Source organism: Mya arenaria, chromosome 5, assembly GCF_026914265.1.
Source record: "Mya arenaria isolate MELC-2E11 chromosome 5, ASM2691426v1".
In the NCBI taxonomy this organism is placed as follows: Eukaryota; Metazoa; Mollusca; class Bivalvia; order Myida; family Myidae; genus Mya; species Mya arenaria.
In genome coordinates, this window is record NC_069126.1 from 30284774 (window position 1) to 30303532 (window position 18759).

Genomic DNA, 18759 nt, shown 5'->3' on the forward strand with positions numbered 1-18759 from the left:
ATCATCATATTGCCAAACCTCTTTTACCACAGAGCAAATGCATAATGAAAACAAACTATGTTGTTAGTTCCATTGGATTACCAAAGTTGATAGTTGTCATGGTTTTGTTAGATTTACATAAGTAAATAAATGTCTGGAACTATTCGATTGTAATTTTGATAATTATAAAGACAGAATCAGAAATATGCAGACGGAATTGTACTTCCTAAGACATGCTAATATTGACATATATTTTTATACTATTCTGAACATAGAAATTGCTCTCTGTCCAATCATGGTCGCTATTTATACAGGTTTTTGGTTATCATATCTCTAGCTCACAAAGCGATCATGGTGTGTTATGATATCGTTGTACGTATAACAACGTCAAGTTCGATTATGTGTAGACGGGACAACATACTATCACTTTGTCAAATCTCCTTCATCTTCGTAAAATATGGCCGTAGCGTGTGTCTAAATCCCCCTTCAAGCTTGGATTTGGCACATTTATACATAGAACGTTAATTACTAGGTCAAATATAGGTTGGTTTAACACATTCAAACGCCTGTCAAATGTTAGGTAATGGCTTGAAAATATAATAGTCTGCCAAACGACATTACATATGTGTAGTAATATATGTAGGCCAAAAAATCGTAATAATATTATGTATATGTATACTCCAACCCTTGAATGTGTGAATAGAAAACGTACACTATATGCTTGCATAAAATATTATGCTATAAAATATGTACTTACACTATGTCAATATTTTTTCTAGATAAGTCAAGTGTAACACAGTTTCATGTCACTGGAAACAGAAACGAAGCAAACGTAACACAAACAGAGAAAAGTAGTACGACATTTACCTGCATGGTGGATAGCAACCCTCCATCAACCATCAAGATTAAAAAGGACGGTGAACTGCGGAGATCCGTCAATCACTCGACACAGCTGGAGTACACGATTGAAAATCTGTCATGCACGGATGCTGGGCTGTACACTTGTGATGCCAGCAACCAGTTTAATTTCAAAAAACATTCAACAAAGGATTTGCATATGTTGGTAACATGTAAGTTTACAGATACCTTTCATTGATCGCCTTTCATGCTTATATATCTACATAACCTGCATTTTTAACATACATTTTGTTAATATTTCATTGAGATTCAATCACAAATCATAAATATTCCGTTTTTTGCTTTATATCTATTTCTTATTTATTTGATCCTTTGTGAAATAAACGTCTTCATCATAGCAGTTTTATATACTCTTAAAATATGGGTTCTTCTTTCAGGTTCACCTAGGCGCCCGCCTGGTAAGGATATCAAGTTGAACTTTACTGCTCGATTACATAATAGTGTAACACTGCAGTACACTGTGGTCGCATACCCAGTACCGAGCGCTTCACAGTTCGTCTGGAAAAGATGTTTTAGGAGAAAAATGTGCATACAATTATCAAATATCACCGCAAAATATGAAATTACAACAAGTGGCTTGTCGAGTAGCTTGACCATTGTAGATACTGATATTGATGATTTCGGAGCCTACAGTCTTTCAGTTAAAAATGGCATTGGCAAGGAACTAGTCGAGGATTTGTTTCTGCAACCATTCGGTATCAGTATAATGCAAACATTAAACGTTAAGATCCATAAAAAGTTTTAATGAAATATACAAAAACAACATAATTAAATCAATATCGTCTTTACAGAATAAATTAACTAATTTTGATTTCATATATAGATTTGTATTACACTATAATATACATGCAAATTCATATTTAGTTTAAAATTTGGTTTGACGTGAATTTTGTGTTTGAAATTGTTGTGTGTGCAAATGACAATCGAGGATTTTTCATATTTTCTGTTTATTCATTTTACGTAAATCGATTCTAACGAACGCACCAAAAACAGTTTCATTGAGTTTATTTCTGTCAATCTGTTTTTCAACAAAGGACTAGTGTCAGTATGAAGTAAGTATCATTGTCTTAAGAAGTATGAATTATAGTCGTTAGAAGTATGTATCATTATTGTTAGATGTACGCATTATTGTCGTAGCAAGTATGTATTATCGACGTTAGAAGTTATATTTGTCGTAAACAGTAAGACTTAGTGTGTTGATATGTTTTATTGTCGTAATATGTGCGTTTATTTGTATCATTGTCGCAACCATTCTATTTTATCGTTGTTACAAATGTGTCATGTCGTCGTCACAAGTATTTATTATCTTTGTAACAAGTATGTATTATCGTCATTAGCCGCTTTCTTTTTGTAAAGTATGTATGAATACAAAAAAAATGTCCTTGGCCTAAGAATTATTACTATTTACCAATGATGTGAAGTATATGAATTATATGATCTCATAAATTATATAGAAAACACTGAAAAATCTAAGATTACAGTCATTGTCTCGATTTCCAGCGAAGTGTAATACCTCTGCATCAACCCTTCTGTGTACATGTGTTCAATGGCTTGTCTATGAAATTCCCATTTTTTAGTATTAATTGATATCTTAACTTGATTTGTATAATTACTCACAAGAAGCCAATTTAACTTGGTATACCCACAATTTATTGATATCACTAAATTAAGATCTGAGCTGGTATGCAATGTTTGTCTTAATTGGATATGAGAACGATTTAGCTTATCGGATTACTTGTTTAGAATAACCTATTAAAACATTGAATGAAGTCGATGTTGTATGACAATAAGATTAACGATTTACTTTAAGACCTAAAACGTAAACACAATACACATAGCATGTATGCCCTTTAGGCAGATGATACTAGGTTTTTAATAACTCTTCTGCAAATACAGATATTAAAACAAATATAAACATGCTGATTATTATATTCCATAATTACTGGCACTAGTTGTTATAGTTCAGTGTAAAGTGTTTGTTTACAGTCGGGATAACATCGGTGTCTATGGTATCACCGGCGGGCAACTCCGTGTCCATCATAGAAGACACTGCCCAGCAGTTCCGATGTGAGACATCTGTTGGGAACCCACAGGCCACCGTTGAGTGGTACAAGGATAACGGTACACTGGACAGGTCGGATGACACGGAAATTATTACCGGGAAAGAGACAAACACTAGCGCAATTGGTACCCTGATTGTGACTGTCGGTAAACTGAGTTTGACTGTGCAGAGAAACGATCATAAAGTGGGCGTGTACTGCAGGGCAAACAACGGTGGGGATTGGCTATACTCCTCCAGCGTTGTCTTAGATGTTCAGTGTAAGTATGTTTTTAATGTACAGACACGTTTATTATATAGCAAATTACAGGTCATGTATTGCTGGGAAAACAAAGGCGGGTATTGGCTGTAATCATACAGTGTACTTTTAGTTACACTGGTTGTAAATAGGTGTTACAGACAAGATGTGTAGTATCAGGTTAACAAAGGCGAAGTTCATTTTGGAACACCGCATTTTGCTATGTGTTTCAATCATAATAATCATTGTATAAACATTTAAATACTTAAAAATCGTTTCCTATTCAAAGCAATAATATAACTAATTCACTACATGTTTACTTCTGTAGTTGGACCTAAAGTGCAACTTCCTCAGACTTATGACGTTTTGGAGGGCAGTGTCGTAAACTATTCATGTTCTTTCATCCCTGGGAACCCCCCTTCTCAGACATCCTTTGTCTGGACGAGGTCAATTGACCGTAGGCAATGGAACAGCCCGTTTTTCAGTATTGCCTCTGTGCAGAAATTAGATGACGACATGTACACATGCACCGCGACGCCTGCTGGATCTCCCGCCCAGACTGGAAATAGCGGAACCATGCACCTTAATGTTCAGTGTATGTATATTATTGTACAGTAATTTACTTATAAGATGTGAAAATAATGCATTTGAAGCATGACATCATTATTACAAAGGACTTAGGTCCAGGTCATTAATTATATTGCGGTCCAGATGAACAGCAAATTAAACAGCTTATACGTTACTTACCTTTTCATTACATGTCAGTATTAGATTTTGCAATTGGTTTGGGACGAAAGTTTGAAAACTCTTTTGTATTGGTAGTGGCAGTTAATACAGACAAGTTATTTTTCGAAGTAATATGCATTACTATATTTTATTATGGGTTACTATTTTTTACTGTAGTTGAAAGCGTGTTCCTGATTTTTAAGTTGCAGCTGTTTCCTGAATTAAAATCGGCAAATCAAAAGTGAATTAGAAAAACGGAAACATTTATTTAGATTTTAGTATGCTAATTGAGTTACTATGATGCATAATGTATAGAATGCATTAAAAATAATAAACACGAATTTGTTGCATCATCATATTGCCAAACCTCTTTTACCACAGAGCAAATGCATAATGAAAACAAACTATGTTGTTAGTTCCATTGGATTACCAAAGTTGATAGTTGTCATGATTTTGTTAGATTTACATAAGTAAATAAATGTCTGGAACTATTCGATTGTAATTTTGATAATTATAAAGACAGAATCAGAAATATGCAGACGGAATTTAACTTCCTAAGACATGCTAATATTGACATATATTTTTATACTATTCTGAACATAGAAATTGCTCTAGAAATCATGGGCGTTATTTATACAGGTTTTTGGTTATCATGTCTCTAGCTCACAAAGCGATCATGGTGTGTTATGATATCGTTGTAAGTATTACAACGTCAAGTTCGATTATGTGTAGACGGGACAACATACTATCACTTTGTCAAATCTCCTTCATCTTCGTAAAATATGGCCGTAGCGTGTGTCTAAATCCCCATTCAAGCTTGGATTTGGCACATTTATACATAGAACGTTAATCACTAGGTCAAATATAGGTTGGTTTAACACATTCAAACGCCTGTCAAATGTTAGGTAATGGCTTGAAAATATAATAGTCTGCCAAACGACATTACATATGTGTAGGAATATCTGTAGGCCAAAAAATCATAATATGTATATGTATACTCCAACCCTTGAATGTGTGAATAGAAAACGTACACTATATGCTTGCATAAAATATTATGCTATAAAATATGTACTTACACTATGTCAATATTTTTTCTAGATAAGTCAAGTGTAACACAGTTTCATGTCACTGGAAACAGAAATGAAGCAAACGTAACACAAACAGAGAAAAGTAGTACGACATTTACCTGCATGGTGGATAGCATTCCTCCATCAACCATCAAGATTAAAAAGGACGGTGAACTGAGGAGATCCGTCAATCACTCGACACAGCTGGAGTACACGATTGCAAATCTGTCATGCACGGATGCTGGGCTGTACACTTGTGATGCCAGCAACCAGTTTAATTTCAAAAAACATTCAACAAAGGATTTGCATATGTTGGTAACATGTAAGTTTACAGATACCTTTCATTGATCGCCTTTCATGCTTATATATCTACATAACCTGCATTTTTAACATACATTTTGTTAATATTTCATTTAGATTCAATCACAAATCATAAATATTCCGTTTTTTTGCTTTATATCTATTTCTTATTTATTTGATCCTTTGTGAAATAAACGTCTTCATCATAGCAGTTTTATATACTCTTAAAATATGGGTTCTTCTTTCAGGTTCACCTAGGCGCCCGCCTGGTAAGGATATCAAGTTGAACTTTACTGCTCGATTACATAATAGTGTAACACTGCAGTACACTGTGGTCGCATACCCAGTACCGAGCGCTTCACAGTTCGTCTGGAAAAGATGTTTTAGGAGAAAAATGTGCATACAATTATCAAATATCACCGCAAAATATGAAATTACAACAAGTGGCTTGTCGAGTAGCTTGACCATTGTAGATACTGATATTGATGATTTCGGCGCCTACAGTCTTTCAGTTAAAAATGGCATTGGCAAGGAACTAGTCGAGGATTTGTTTCTGCAACCATTCGGTATCAGTATAATGCAAACATTAAACATTAAAGTCCATAAAAGTATTTTGTGCTATTGAGATTTCGAAAGTTACTTATTTATTTTAATTGACAATTTAATTGACAATGGGTCTCCACAAACGTTCCACAATTTATATCGAGTATTAGATACTTTGGCGGATTTGCTGGATGTTAGTGTTCAACATAACGGAGATACTAAGATGAACGTTACCCTTATTAGTATAGTACCAGGGAGATATTATTTTGCCAAATGCTATGCTCTGAATCTAGCAGGTGATTCAGGGAAGCAAACACTAACAATCAGCACATCAACAGGTATATCATTTGGTATTTTGAACGTCTTTTTAACGTTTGAAACTGATGAATATGGTCATCAAAACAATCATTATCACATACCGAATTAGAGATATTGTTGTAAACATCTTACAGAAGTTGCCGATGCTAAACCACACATCGCTGCAATTGCTGGTGGTGTTACTGCTGGGGTTATAACGATGGTAGCCATTGTTGTCGTCTTCTGTCTTCTTCGAAAAGGTACGATGTTTGATTCGCTCCGCTTTTAACGAAGACAGTCTTATTATAAACAAGATGTACTATGTCCGTCGTGATATAACTCAAATGAGTCTCGATCGTGTTAACTAATTTTTGGAAATTATAAGGTTTAATATATATATGTACTTAGCAATAGCGCAGGCAATTGAACTTGCGATTGTTTATAATGAACAAACTGATTATTTTACAGTCTAAAATGCGCAATGATTCCAATTTGTCAATGTGTTCTTCAATCGTTCGATTGGGATTGGATTTAAGGCCATAAATCTCTGATTGCGACCATCCTGTTCTATTTTGTTATGGGTTTTCATATGTATACACTTAACATTTCATACATCTTATTTACAGGTTCACGTTCAAGACCTACGGTGTAAGTTTAAAGAGATTGGCAACTTACATCTCAGTAATATTTGTATATAAGAAGTTATATAGTGACATCTTTTAAAGTTATATATTGTGCATTTCTATGAGCTATTGAAGTGTGGTTATATTGATGTCTACGATTTTTATTATATTTTTTTCAATTTTACATTGACATAGTAATTGGGAAATATTTGAACGTATTTACCATCAATCATAGGATAGCTCACCACACTCTCAATATGACGGTTTGTTTTGTTATTTTTGTTGATATATCTAAAGCAACGAAATAAAATTATCTGGATATGTTATGTTTTAATAAGTTACTCATTTTTCAACGTCCACTTTCCATGTAAAACAGTTGTATGTTTGTCAACTTTGAAACAATTCAGACCTGTTGCTGAGATTCCTGGTCATAGCGCTGCCGTAACGTACGAAACTCTATCAGCGAAGAACAACACACCTGTTTACGACGCTTTAGGTAATTATCACATTTCATTGTTTGAAAACTTATCTATTGCTGTTTCGTTTTTTTTCAGCTATTTACTTTTTTAAAACATTGCCAATTCATTTCATGTACACTATGTTGTATGATTGGATGTAATTCAACAAAACAATCTCCTCAAAATCATATACTTTTAAATATTAACACTCTCTTGTTCTTTTTCTGTATAAATGAAATGACGTTCATTTTCGCATGAATTCCCCCGACGAATCACCGGCGTAGTAATTTCGACGACCTACTTATTATGCAAATGTTAGTCAACACGAGTACCGGTATCACAAGCATATTTTGTAATCTGCCGTTATCCCGGCCATTTAGGACGACTTCCATTTTATACTTTCGTTTTCGGCCATTTCAAGACCATTTTTGATTGTCAATGGATTGACAAAGATACAAGAACATCTCCTGCATCGCTGGGTATACCTTTTATGAAATATTATGTAGTTTTTTTCCATTTCTTATTGCAAGAACTAAAATATGTTATACCACATGTTGATTTATATGTCCAATTCATGTCAAAGTGTGCTAAAAAGTAAAACAGTATTATTATCTCTTATGTATGCAACAATAAAATGCAATGTTATCGGAATGGAGCCGGAAAAAAATGTTTGACAAGGTTAGCAAGTAAACATTTGTGAAAAGTTAAAAACTGAAGCTAACATTGAAGAACGTTCTGTATATTATGTTTAGATTGCTATTTATTAGGGTTTGCACGTTATTGTGGATGGCGTTGGTTTAAATGTTTTATGATATTAAGATCTGATATAAGGATAGTCATTCTCCTACTAAACACATATGTTTACAATCAGCTCAGACGGATGATCAGGAAAACATCTTATACACATGTCAAATTCATATTGTTTCTAATACTCACTAACTAAATGACTAAATTTAATTTGGCGCTTGCTTTAAACTAAGGATTTCTAAAAATTAGGTTTTGATATGAAGGTTCAAAACTTTACAACTTCAATAACTTAAATTGGTATGTCCAGGAAACATTTTTATGTTTTGCATGTCTAAGATTCTAAAAGTACTGTCTATAAAATCTTTCAACTGTTCAAACATTTTTCAACATTATTAGAACTACTCAAAAAGTATAAATGGTTGCAATTTCCTACCAAACAAATATTATATATATGATTATTGAAATAAACTTAAGTTCACCAAAAAAGTGAATGGATGTCATAAATTTCAACTTAACGTTGTCATTATTGAAAAAATGTCAGTTTTGACATTTATTGGTCGTTTTCTCCTCTTCATATATATCTTTTCCCCTCTTTCTTCGTCTACTACAGCCATATCACTCAAATTCAAACACTCAGAAATAAAGGAAGGAGTGTAGAACTTAGGTAATAAAGATATTATTATTATTTGTTACAGATACGTTATCATAAACAAGCCATTTTTTTAAATTAAGTGACATCTGCCTATAGATCGATATCACTCAAAATCAAATACTTTGTAATAAGTCGTAAGGACTGCAAAACTGAGGTAAAAATGCATATTCATTATAAAGATGTTTTCCAGAACATACCATTTCCTTAATCTTAATCTCATCTGCCTTTATTATTTCAATTTGAGTAATTTCTTTGGATATACATTGTTGTAAATTATATAGAGCTCAGTAAATAAAGTTTAACACTTATTGTGTATAGTGAGACATTGTTAAACTTGTAAATAAATCCGTTTTAATGTGACATTTTGTTCTGAGCTTTTAAGTTGAATTGATACTTAAAATAATTCTAGTTCGTACAAGACTGTGTAAAGACAACGCATCTCATTGCAAATAATTATGCCTTTCTGAATAATAATTCATCGTTAATGTTTCTTTTTACTTTCAGCTTCATTGTCACCAGACTGATATGTCTCCAGAATGAAAGCAAAACATAACATTCTTAAATGAACATTTGTATTAAATCATGTTATTGTTTTAACACTATAAGGTGGAAATATTTAGAAGAAAAGACTAAAATGTTAAATTTAATATTGTTTTTCTTCTTTGGAGATTTTGCAAAACCCTTTTTTAAACTAAATGTTATCATATGTATATATGTATGTGCTCTTACTCCTAAAACAAAATTTTCCACAATTAATGCAAATGTTTATATATACCAAAAAAGGATGAATTAATATCGAAAAAGATGGTTCGTTTGAAGGATACCGAATTTAATTTAAAATAAAAGTGCAGAAAACACTATATTTCAACCTTATGAGACGATAGAATATCATAGTAAATCTTTTAGCACTCACCAATCATTTAATATATTCGCGTGTTCAGCTATTAATTACACAGTTACAATCGTGTTATCAGCAATTAATATTTCCATTAATGCATTATTTAGTAAGTAGTTAAAGGATTACCACTCAAAATTTATTCTGTTATACAAGTGTATGTATTGAATTTGCATAAGAGAGTCACTTCAAATCTACTGAATGCATGTTTATGATTGATTATATGTACATGTGTATTGAAACCAACTTATTCCTCTATAATATTTTTCAGGTTCATGATAGCTTCACAAATTGCATTAGGCCAAAGAGTTCCAACATGCAACCTTACAAGTTCAGCTCTGTGTAATTTGACAAAACACTTTACAATTTGTATGTGTCTCCAATATGCGGCATTCATACTATGTATCTCACAGCTTGTCTCTACATTTTCCTTTAATATCAAAGAACACTCTATACCAAACATGTAATTAGCAAAGTTATTATTCCAAATAACAGCACCAAAGAATTTGTTTGTGAATTTATAGTAAGTAGGTTTACGGATTGAAGCGCAGTTTAATTGCTTGTATGTTTATGGTTAAAACTTATTTATTAAGACCGATTATTAAGGCACAGTTTGATTTCAATATTCAATCACAATAATATTTATTTTTGGAAAATTCTGTATTGTTTTAAAAATAAAACAGAAACTGGACATTTTATAGTCGGTCAGTTATTTGTTCTAAAAGTTCAACACTATATTTTATATGACTTAATTTTTGTGGATATCATGTCAATATGAGTTTTAAGTCCATTTTTATCAACATTCGCCATTGTAACCAGAGTCTAGATTCCCTAGGAAACTGTCATTGTTGTCTTATCATTTTGGTATTTTCAATGTGATTTGTTAAAGCATGTCAGCTTTAGACAATACGATGTTCCTTTTTGTTCATGATATTCTTTTGAGCGTACTGTGTATACACTTATATTTATATTTTAACCTCGAAATGTTATGATAAAAGCATATTTGTATTAAAATGTTTATGATTGTTTGGTTGTGATTAGTTTATTTTTAAAGTAAGTGTCAGTCGTGGAAAGATATGTGCAAGATCATTATCGGAATTGATCTTTTACAAAAGAAAAGCTTCCTTGCTTTCATTTTTTTTGTCATTTTTTTTTATCGTTTGCCATTCATAAAAAGTTTTCGTGTGTCTTCTATCTCTCCAATTAAAATGTCCTTTTGGAAATGCAACGATCAATCAGTAAATGTTTGAAAATAAATTTGTTCGGTGACTTTTACCTTAATCTTCAAAACGTTCCTGAAAAAAGCATGTTTAATCAAATTTATGAGACCATTAATATATATGCAAGATATGTTTGGTACGATACTGACAAAAATCTTTTTACCACATGCAAGCATAAACAAATGTCAACTAGAATGGGACACTTGTTTTAAGACCCTTAAATGTCAAACAGTTACGTTGCTTCAATGATACAAAACTTTCTGTGTTGCATCACCTTTATTGATGTTTTATTGATCTTAATTTTCTTATGGTGTTTGGATAGTGGACTTAATGTAATGCGTTAGAAGCCTTTGTTTCAATATAGGTGCTTTATAGTTCTTCGCTTTCCTTACAGTGGTACATTTGTAGATAAGAGCCTCTTGATCACACAAAACAAATGCTTTAGCAATAACAACGTAAACAAATAATTTCATGCGGTATTTGAGTTTGTAAAGTAATAAACATTTTAAAGGTTACGTCATAACAAAATCAAATGTGCATAACTTTTAAAAATCCATCATTTTTTGACAGAATTATGCCCTTTTAATTTTACATTGCTTATCTTTTTTTCTGCCAAAATAGGTCAAATTCAAAACCTCGGAATTTAAATGAAATAAATAATGTAAAACAACACAATTTGTTTATTTTCTATAAATTTAATACTCATTTCTAAATATCAGAGCTTAAACAATGTTTTATGCAAACTATTTCACGATTAAAAATGATGAATGTATAACCTAATCTGTGGATATATAGCCTTTTTATGAGATGACTAAAAAACTGATATTATTTATATTTGCCTTTCATGTGCAGAGGATGCCGTATACCAAAACACGATGGCGAAGAACCAAGTGCAGACAGCGCTTTAAGTGGAACATCCGAATTCAATGTATGATGAGCTCAAGAGCTCATGAGCAATGATGATCAATTGTTATCGATACTCCGCAATGTCATTTGTAGATTGTTAAATATGTATATATACTGATAAGAAAATGAGATTATGCTGCGAATTGTGAACGAAATGTATATCCATCCAAAAAGAGTCAATCTATTTCATATAAAAGCAAATAATGACATACAACTTGACACTTAATTATCAACATCTAATATATCTCGTTAGTTTTCTTTCAATTCATTCCAAGAAAAAGTAGTTACGGACGGACCTATTTGTTAACGGGAAATACTTAAGACCTGACTCTATCTCCTGTTCATCGTTTAGCTTCTGAGTGACCTAGAGGCTTCAGATGAACTAACGCTGAAGTTTACGGAGATCATCCCTTCCATTCCAAGATTAACGCTGTGACGAGTTATGCCAAAACTGTTTAGATCGCAAAAGTAAAGACGATTCTGTGATAATCAACTCAACTATCGTTCATTCAACAGAATCGGCAACTCTCTTTGGAATAGGCCTCCATTAATCGTTCTAATATAACCGTGCTGTTTAATCTTCTAAAAGTACTGGTGTATTGATTTTAGTAATTTACATATATTTTGATATGATGAAACATTATCAGAAATATGTCAATTATTATTGTCTGCCTGTAGGAACAATTACCCGGCGAATACTACTCACGTGTATGACATAATCAATCCATTTGTATTATAAGGTGTCATCAGCTTTTTAATTTTAATGCTGTTTTTTGTTCAATGTTTTATTGTTATATATTAATACTATATTAACTGTACGTGTTGCTCTTAAAACAGTTACATGTTTTCCCTTACAAAGTAATTAATATAAACCACCTAAGATTACTTGTGTTTCTTGTTCGGCAAGTTATTGAAACAGGTGCGACGACTGAACTCGTATTACATGTGTTTTACTAGTGTAATAGGGCAGTAACATGGCAATGGCACTGGAGTGGTTTTCGTAGTTGATAGGGATTGACCCTATCACTGGTTGATTTTGCAAAACAACAACTTGTATTTTATTTTGCCTTATCATTTACATGTTTACCAACTTTAACACGATATAAAATTCATTGCTTAATGTAATATATGTGCACAGTCTTTCCCATTTGTCTACATTGTTTTATATACTGTATATAGATGTTTCAATGATGCATATGTATTTATAATGTTTATTGAATATTTAAAAATAATGTAGATACGTCATCATGTAATAAAAATAAATGATGTGAATATTGGGCTTGGTATTTTGAAAAAAACTATTCGTTTGTCAAAAGTTTACATTAGAATAACATTATGGATCAAAGATAATATGTACGAGGGCAGTTCGTAAAGTTCGTGAAAAGCATTTATATCTGATTATAATATTTCGATACGGAAAAAAAATAAATAGGGTCAAAAGATTCGTCTTTCTTTCTGCTCATCGCTAAGAAGATGGGGCACCGATCGCACGCATACTTTTAGCATGTCTAGAATCTAGATTATATTCAGATACACAACATTTGCACAAATTTCAGTTGTTTTACTTCCTTCCCGAACGGTTTTCCTGTGGTCAGTTAGAGCAATATCGCATAACCATCGCGTTCAGTCCAAGGCGACTGACCCATTTTGGGCGATTCATACACGCTATTTTCACCGTCTCTGGAACGCTTGTACTATTGAGACACAAATATCCTGGAACAATACGCCGAAACACGCTTCATAAACTTCAGGGTTGAGCGTCCTCACTAAATGCCTGTTGATACTGTCAATACATTCAGTATACGCGTTTGTGGTGAACGTATGCTGTTTGGTTCACCGCTTGTAGTGTATTCGCTGCTTTGCAACAGGGATACAATACAATCAAGTTTACCTACGTTAGGTAAATGATGGCCGTACTGAACGCATTGCAGATTAAAAAAAGGGAAATGCCGTCAATATTTCTACTACATACGGATATGGCACCAATTTTTAATTTAATTGCGTTAATATAAGCGCTTTTATTTGGCGTTTTGTTTCGACATAACAGTGCTCCCTACAGACTATATCAGCTATCTTTGAAATTGATCTTCTTTCAGACACGTTTATATTTTATACGTTGTTCAGTGTTTAACTTTCGAATGGAATTTATATCTAAAATGATATGCATCTTATTCAAATTGTTGTAGATTTAATACCATTATAGAATAATAATGGTCCACGAACGTCACGAACAACCCTCGCACGTCAAGACAACTGCAGACAACAATCACCAAAGTACCAAATATTCCTGTTTTACAAGATGACCAACGATGACTTTATCAAAAGGAGGTTGAAGAATTATATCTTAAAAATATTTTCAATCCTGACCTAAGTAGCTAGATGTAACCCACTGATGGCATTATGTCAAAATACTGTTGACATCATTTGAACTTGGTACCATACAAGTGGTGATTAAAAATGAAACCGGTTGTGGTTTCATTATTTATGACTAAAACATATATTGTTTAACGTTAAACTTTCAAAAAACGATGGGACGTTTAAACAGAGCTAGCATTAGTCACATTTGTCATATTTTGGTAATACAGTGTAGAAACTTGATTTTTTTTACAAATGAGTACATGTGTTAATCGCAAACGATAAGTAAGTCTGACAGACAATAATAAAAGAAATTATTGTCCCAAGAAATAGCGACACCTTGAAAATGACTGTAACTCAGTGACAAGTAAATAAAACAAATATTGAATAACGCTTTGCAAATATTGTTACATGGTTTTAATCCTATATAACTATTTTTAACAATATATGTCTGTATATAAGGGTTGTTTTATACCCTCACCAAAGCGTAATACAGAAATCACTTTGTCCCAGCCGTCGGTCGGTCCGTCGCGAGACATAGGAACACATTTTGTCTAGAAACATAAGCTTCAAGGTGTTAACAAAAATAGGTTATAGGGTGATATAAAGCAAAAGGAATTGAGCTACTATCGGATTTTTTTTCAATAATGATATACCTTGTTGCAAACAATCTTAAATACATGAAATATATTTTACCATATGTATAAGACTGTTAGATCCTGAATTTTATGTAACCTTATTTTATAAACACATTTCGTATATAGAGTAAACGTGCATACATAGTTTACATGTGGCGGATCCGTTAAATGGGGATCCCGTGTGACAGTGCTGTACACTGGTGCACGTTAAAGAACCAGGGTAGCTCTAACTAGGATTACATTTTGTCTGTGCACTATGCTCCAACAACCTGAAATGACTAACAATCTTAATGGAGCACTCACCGAATGGGAAAGGCCCGAGGACGAGTATAAATAAGCTTAGACACCACCAATAGTTTACATTTATTCAATATATACTACAATCTGAACAGAATAAGCCAGAGAGCCAGCTAAACGTTAGTTTTATTATTTTGTAATAATTATAATTATTAAAAACTGAAACTCTTCCTGAAACACTCAACAAGCATACTGTCACTTATATCAATGTAGAAAACGGTAATTAAGTATTGAATTTGCTTCCCTCAATTTAGATCTTACAAAAGACAACAGCTTGAAAGTTAATGATGCTCTTACAAAGAGGACGTTTACTGCAAAGCACATATATTACCACGTCAACATAACTCAATTTTAAACTAGGGGTAATCTCAAACGAATGAGTGCGAATAATAATTATATTGTTGTCGAACGAGTCCATATTTATACGATTTATAACAAAATCATTTATCACAGAACAGAAGGTTTTTATTGACGTTTACAATGCAGCAAGTCATTTCGATTTGAGTCGATTGGCAAGAAAGTTTATATCAGCTATTTTGTCATGGTCCCCTGTAACCAAATATTCTTCCTGATCTATACTTGATATCTCGACTATTAAACGGGACAAAACTCGAATTACGTTAAACAGAAAATATGATATTGACTATGTCCTATAGCAAACAATGTAGTTGTAAACGTGTATGAAAGGGTTAACGTTTTGACCAAATGTTTAATATGTATTTCAACAACACTATGGTCAGAATACATGAAAAGTAGAAAAGGCTGCATAGCTCATTTCTAGTAATGAGAGTACAGGTTCAAAGCATTCTTAAAATACGCAATAAAGCTGCACTAAATACATAAAAATAAAGATAAAAAAATTATCCATTGTATAATAAAAGTATATTTTCATTGAATCATCATCATTAATGAACTTTTCAATAGAAAATCAAATATATTCAGGTTATATTGGCAACCTGAAATAACTTAACCTGAAGGGTCTTCCACAATGCAAAAGTGGGTGGGGAAGGCCAAAAGTTAAAATGTTGAAAAGTTGACGTTTAACTAAGTATGATGAGAGGAGAAGAACATACATCCTTTGCAACATGTTTTTGGTTAACAGTAGTTGAGCAAATTTGACGAAAGAAGATTTTATCTTTACTTTTTTGGAAAAGTCTGTAGACAATATAATATAGTTTTGTGTCAAAACGCTCCAGAAAACATATATCTACAGTGTTTATAGTTGTCATTTTGGTGTGACGTTTTATATACTGCTTTTAAAGGCTACATCACTCAGATTGCTTTTTCGAGTATAATATCTTCAGGCTGTTTTTTTTTCATTTTAACACGGTGCCAACATGACCCGATAACATGTATATACAAACAACAAAAAGATCACGACGAAATAGAGAAGGATGGTACACTTTCCCGCTTTTGTCACTCTATCAAGCTAGTTAAAATTGTAAAATGCTGTATTATTGAATATTGACTGGCTGTATATGGTGCTACGATGAAAGTTATAAGATATGGTTTTTTTATGTAGGCGAAATATATATAATGGAAAAAGCGGAAAAAAATTGGTAGTAGACGAGGGGGGTTCTTGGACAGGTCAGGTTAGTGATAAAATCAGGTTTGCTCTGATTTATAAGAAAAAAAAACCGAATTTCTAAGTCTGGCGAAAAAAAAATGTTGATAATCGCTAATAGCTTCAAAGTGTTAATTTGTGCATAAAAACAGTTAATGTGTCATTGTTTTAGAAGAAAATGCATGACGTTGTATACATGCTTTGAAATATGATACCATTTTAGGCCGCTAGGCCGCTAGGCCGCCAAGCCGCTAACTTCACGCCGCTAGGCCGCTAGGCCGCTGAAGTGCTCGATCGAATTTTTTCAAAAAAAAGTTGAAAAACGCTTCAGAGTGATAATTTGTGCATATAAACAGTAAATATATAATTGATTCAGAAGATCAGGCATGTTTACTGCTTTGAAATAGCTGACTGCTTAATCGACTTTTTTGGAAAAACATATGTTGATTATCGCTAAATTTTTCAAAGTGTTAATTTGTGCATTCAAACAGTTAATATGTCATTGTTTTAGAAGAAAATGCATGTATACATGCTTTGAAATAGGAAACCATTTTAGGCCGCTAGGCCGCTAACTTTACGCCGCTAGGCCGCTAGGCCGCTAGGCCGCTAGGCCGCTAAAGTGCTCGATCGAATTTTTTGGAAGAAAAATGAAAAACGCTTCAGAGTGATAATTTGTGCATAAAAACAGTAAATACATCATTGTTTTAGAAGAACAGGCATGTTTAATGCTTTGAATTAGCTGACTGCTTTATCGACGTTTTAAAAAACTGCTGATAATCGCTTCAATGTGTTAATTTGTGCATAAAAACAGTTAAAATGTCATTGTTTTAGAAGAAAATGCATGTATACATGCTTTGAAATAGGATTCAATTTAGGCCGCTAGGCCGCTAGGCCGCTAGGCCGCTAAATTCACGCCGCTATGCCGCTAGGTCGCTGAAGTGCTTGATCGACTTTTTTGAAAAAGAGTTGAAAAACGCTTCAGAGTGATAATTTGTGCATAAAACAGTTAATTTAAAATTGTTTTAGAATAAAAGGTAAAGAAAAATATTCTGAATAGATAACAATTTAAGGCCGCTATGTAACTATATGAATAAAATACCTTGATTTATCATTGTTTTAAAAAAAAAACGCATTAACAATTGCTTGGAAATAGAAAATATAATCAGGCCGTAAGGCCGCTAGGCCGCTAGGCAGCCAACTTCACGCTGCTAGGCCGCTAGGCCGCTAACTTCACGCCGCTAGGCCGCTAACTTCACGTAGAATTTATTATATGCTTTCTAGTGGTTTATACAGATTTATCGGTGGAATGAAAATTATATTTTTAAACAAAGACCTTGCATTGCCACCGTTTTTAAAGTTTACACCGATTTGCTGTCTAAGTCAAACATTAGCGAGCACATAGCTGGGACACAATATCAACGACGTCATTTACGAACTGACATTATGTGCGCATATAAATAAGCGCGCTTTCTGATGGAATGCAATTAAATGCCTTTCAATACCAGTTTTAGTCATAAAATAGAAAGAAAATTAGTTTCTGTCAGTGTAGCATGCAATAAAGTGTCTGAATTCTGGTGTTCACTTAGTGACATATATTCCGATCTTACACTGAAACAAACAATTATCCTCTATATATTGATCCAAATGATCCAAATGATCCTGAAGGAACAAAGACCGTGTACAAGATAACTGGTCGATTACATAAAATCTTTAGGCAGAATATTGTGGACTGGTGACGATGAAGTGGTAGGTAGCCACAATTTCAATTGGCAAATGGAGCTATTGGCAATTATTTTCAGAACAAACGTTTATTCTGATTACTACAATACATACGCAACCTTGCTGGAAAGTTTTTATTGACCCTCGATTTGCGATTACCCGGATAGTAGGGCTGAGGAACTGATGTTTTTTTAATATTCTTGTTAAGGTTATACATTATACTTGAAGGAAGGTAAGACGGAGAGGGACTGAATTGTTCCGATAGTGTTTTTCATGAGTAGATTGGACTCGACATTTGTTATTTACATAAAATGTAAAGAAACATTTGAGGATTGTAGGAGTAGGCATCAACTCGAGAAAGAATAAGTGCAGTTAGATAAAATGATGTTAGAGAATTACACATCTTGATAAACACGATAAGGTTCTCTTTCTGTCTTCTTTCATTTAGATATTAAAGTCTTGTTTCAATAAAATTACACATCTTGATGAACACGATAAGGTTCGCTTTCTGTCTTCTTTCATTTAGAACGATAAAGTCCTGTTTCAATATACATATTG

The 18759-nt window shown here is 33.0% G+C and overlaps 1 protein-coding gene across 2 annotated transcripts in view; it reads left to right on the forward strand.

Annotated features, from left to right (window-relative positions):
* LOC128234943 (hemicentin-1-like) overlaps positions 1–12765 on the forward strand; it is a 31292-nt gene extending 18527 nt beyond the window's left edge. For both annotated transcript variants that reach the window (XM_052949594.1, XM_052949593.1), the window contains exons 9-18: positions 759–1049; positions 1275–1592; positions 2884–3216; positions 3523–3789; positions 5019–5309; positions 5536–5853; positions 6283–6387; positions 6754–6775; positions 7158–7246; positions 11575–12765. In XM_052949594.1, the coding sequence (XP_052805554.1) occupies positions 759–1049; positions 1275–1592; positions 2884–3216; positions 3523–3789; positions 5019–5309; positions 5536–5853; positions 6283–6387; positions 6754–6775; positions 7158–7246; positions 11575–11630 (2090 nt within the window). In that variant the 3' untranslated portion in view covers positions 11631–12765. The remainder of the gene's footprint in view (positions 1–758; positions 1050–1274; positions 1593–2883; positions 3217–3522; positions 3790–5018; positions 5310–5535; positions 5854–6282; positions 6388–6753; positions 6776–7157; positions 7247–11574) is intronic.
* Positions 12766–18759: the final 5994 nt, after the last annotated feature.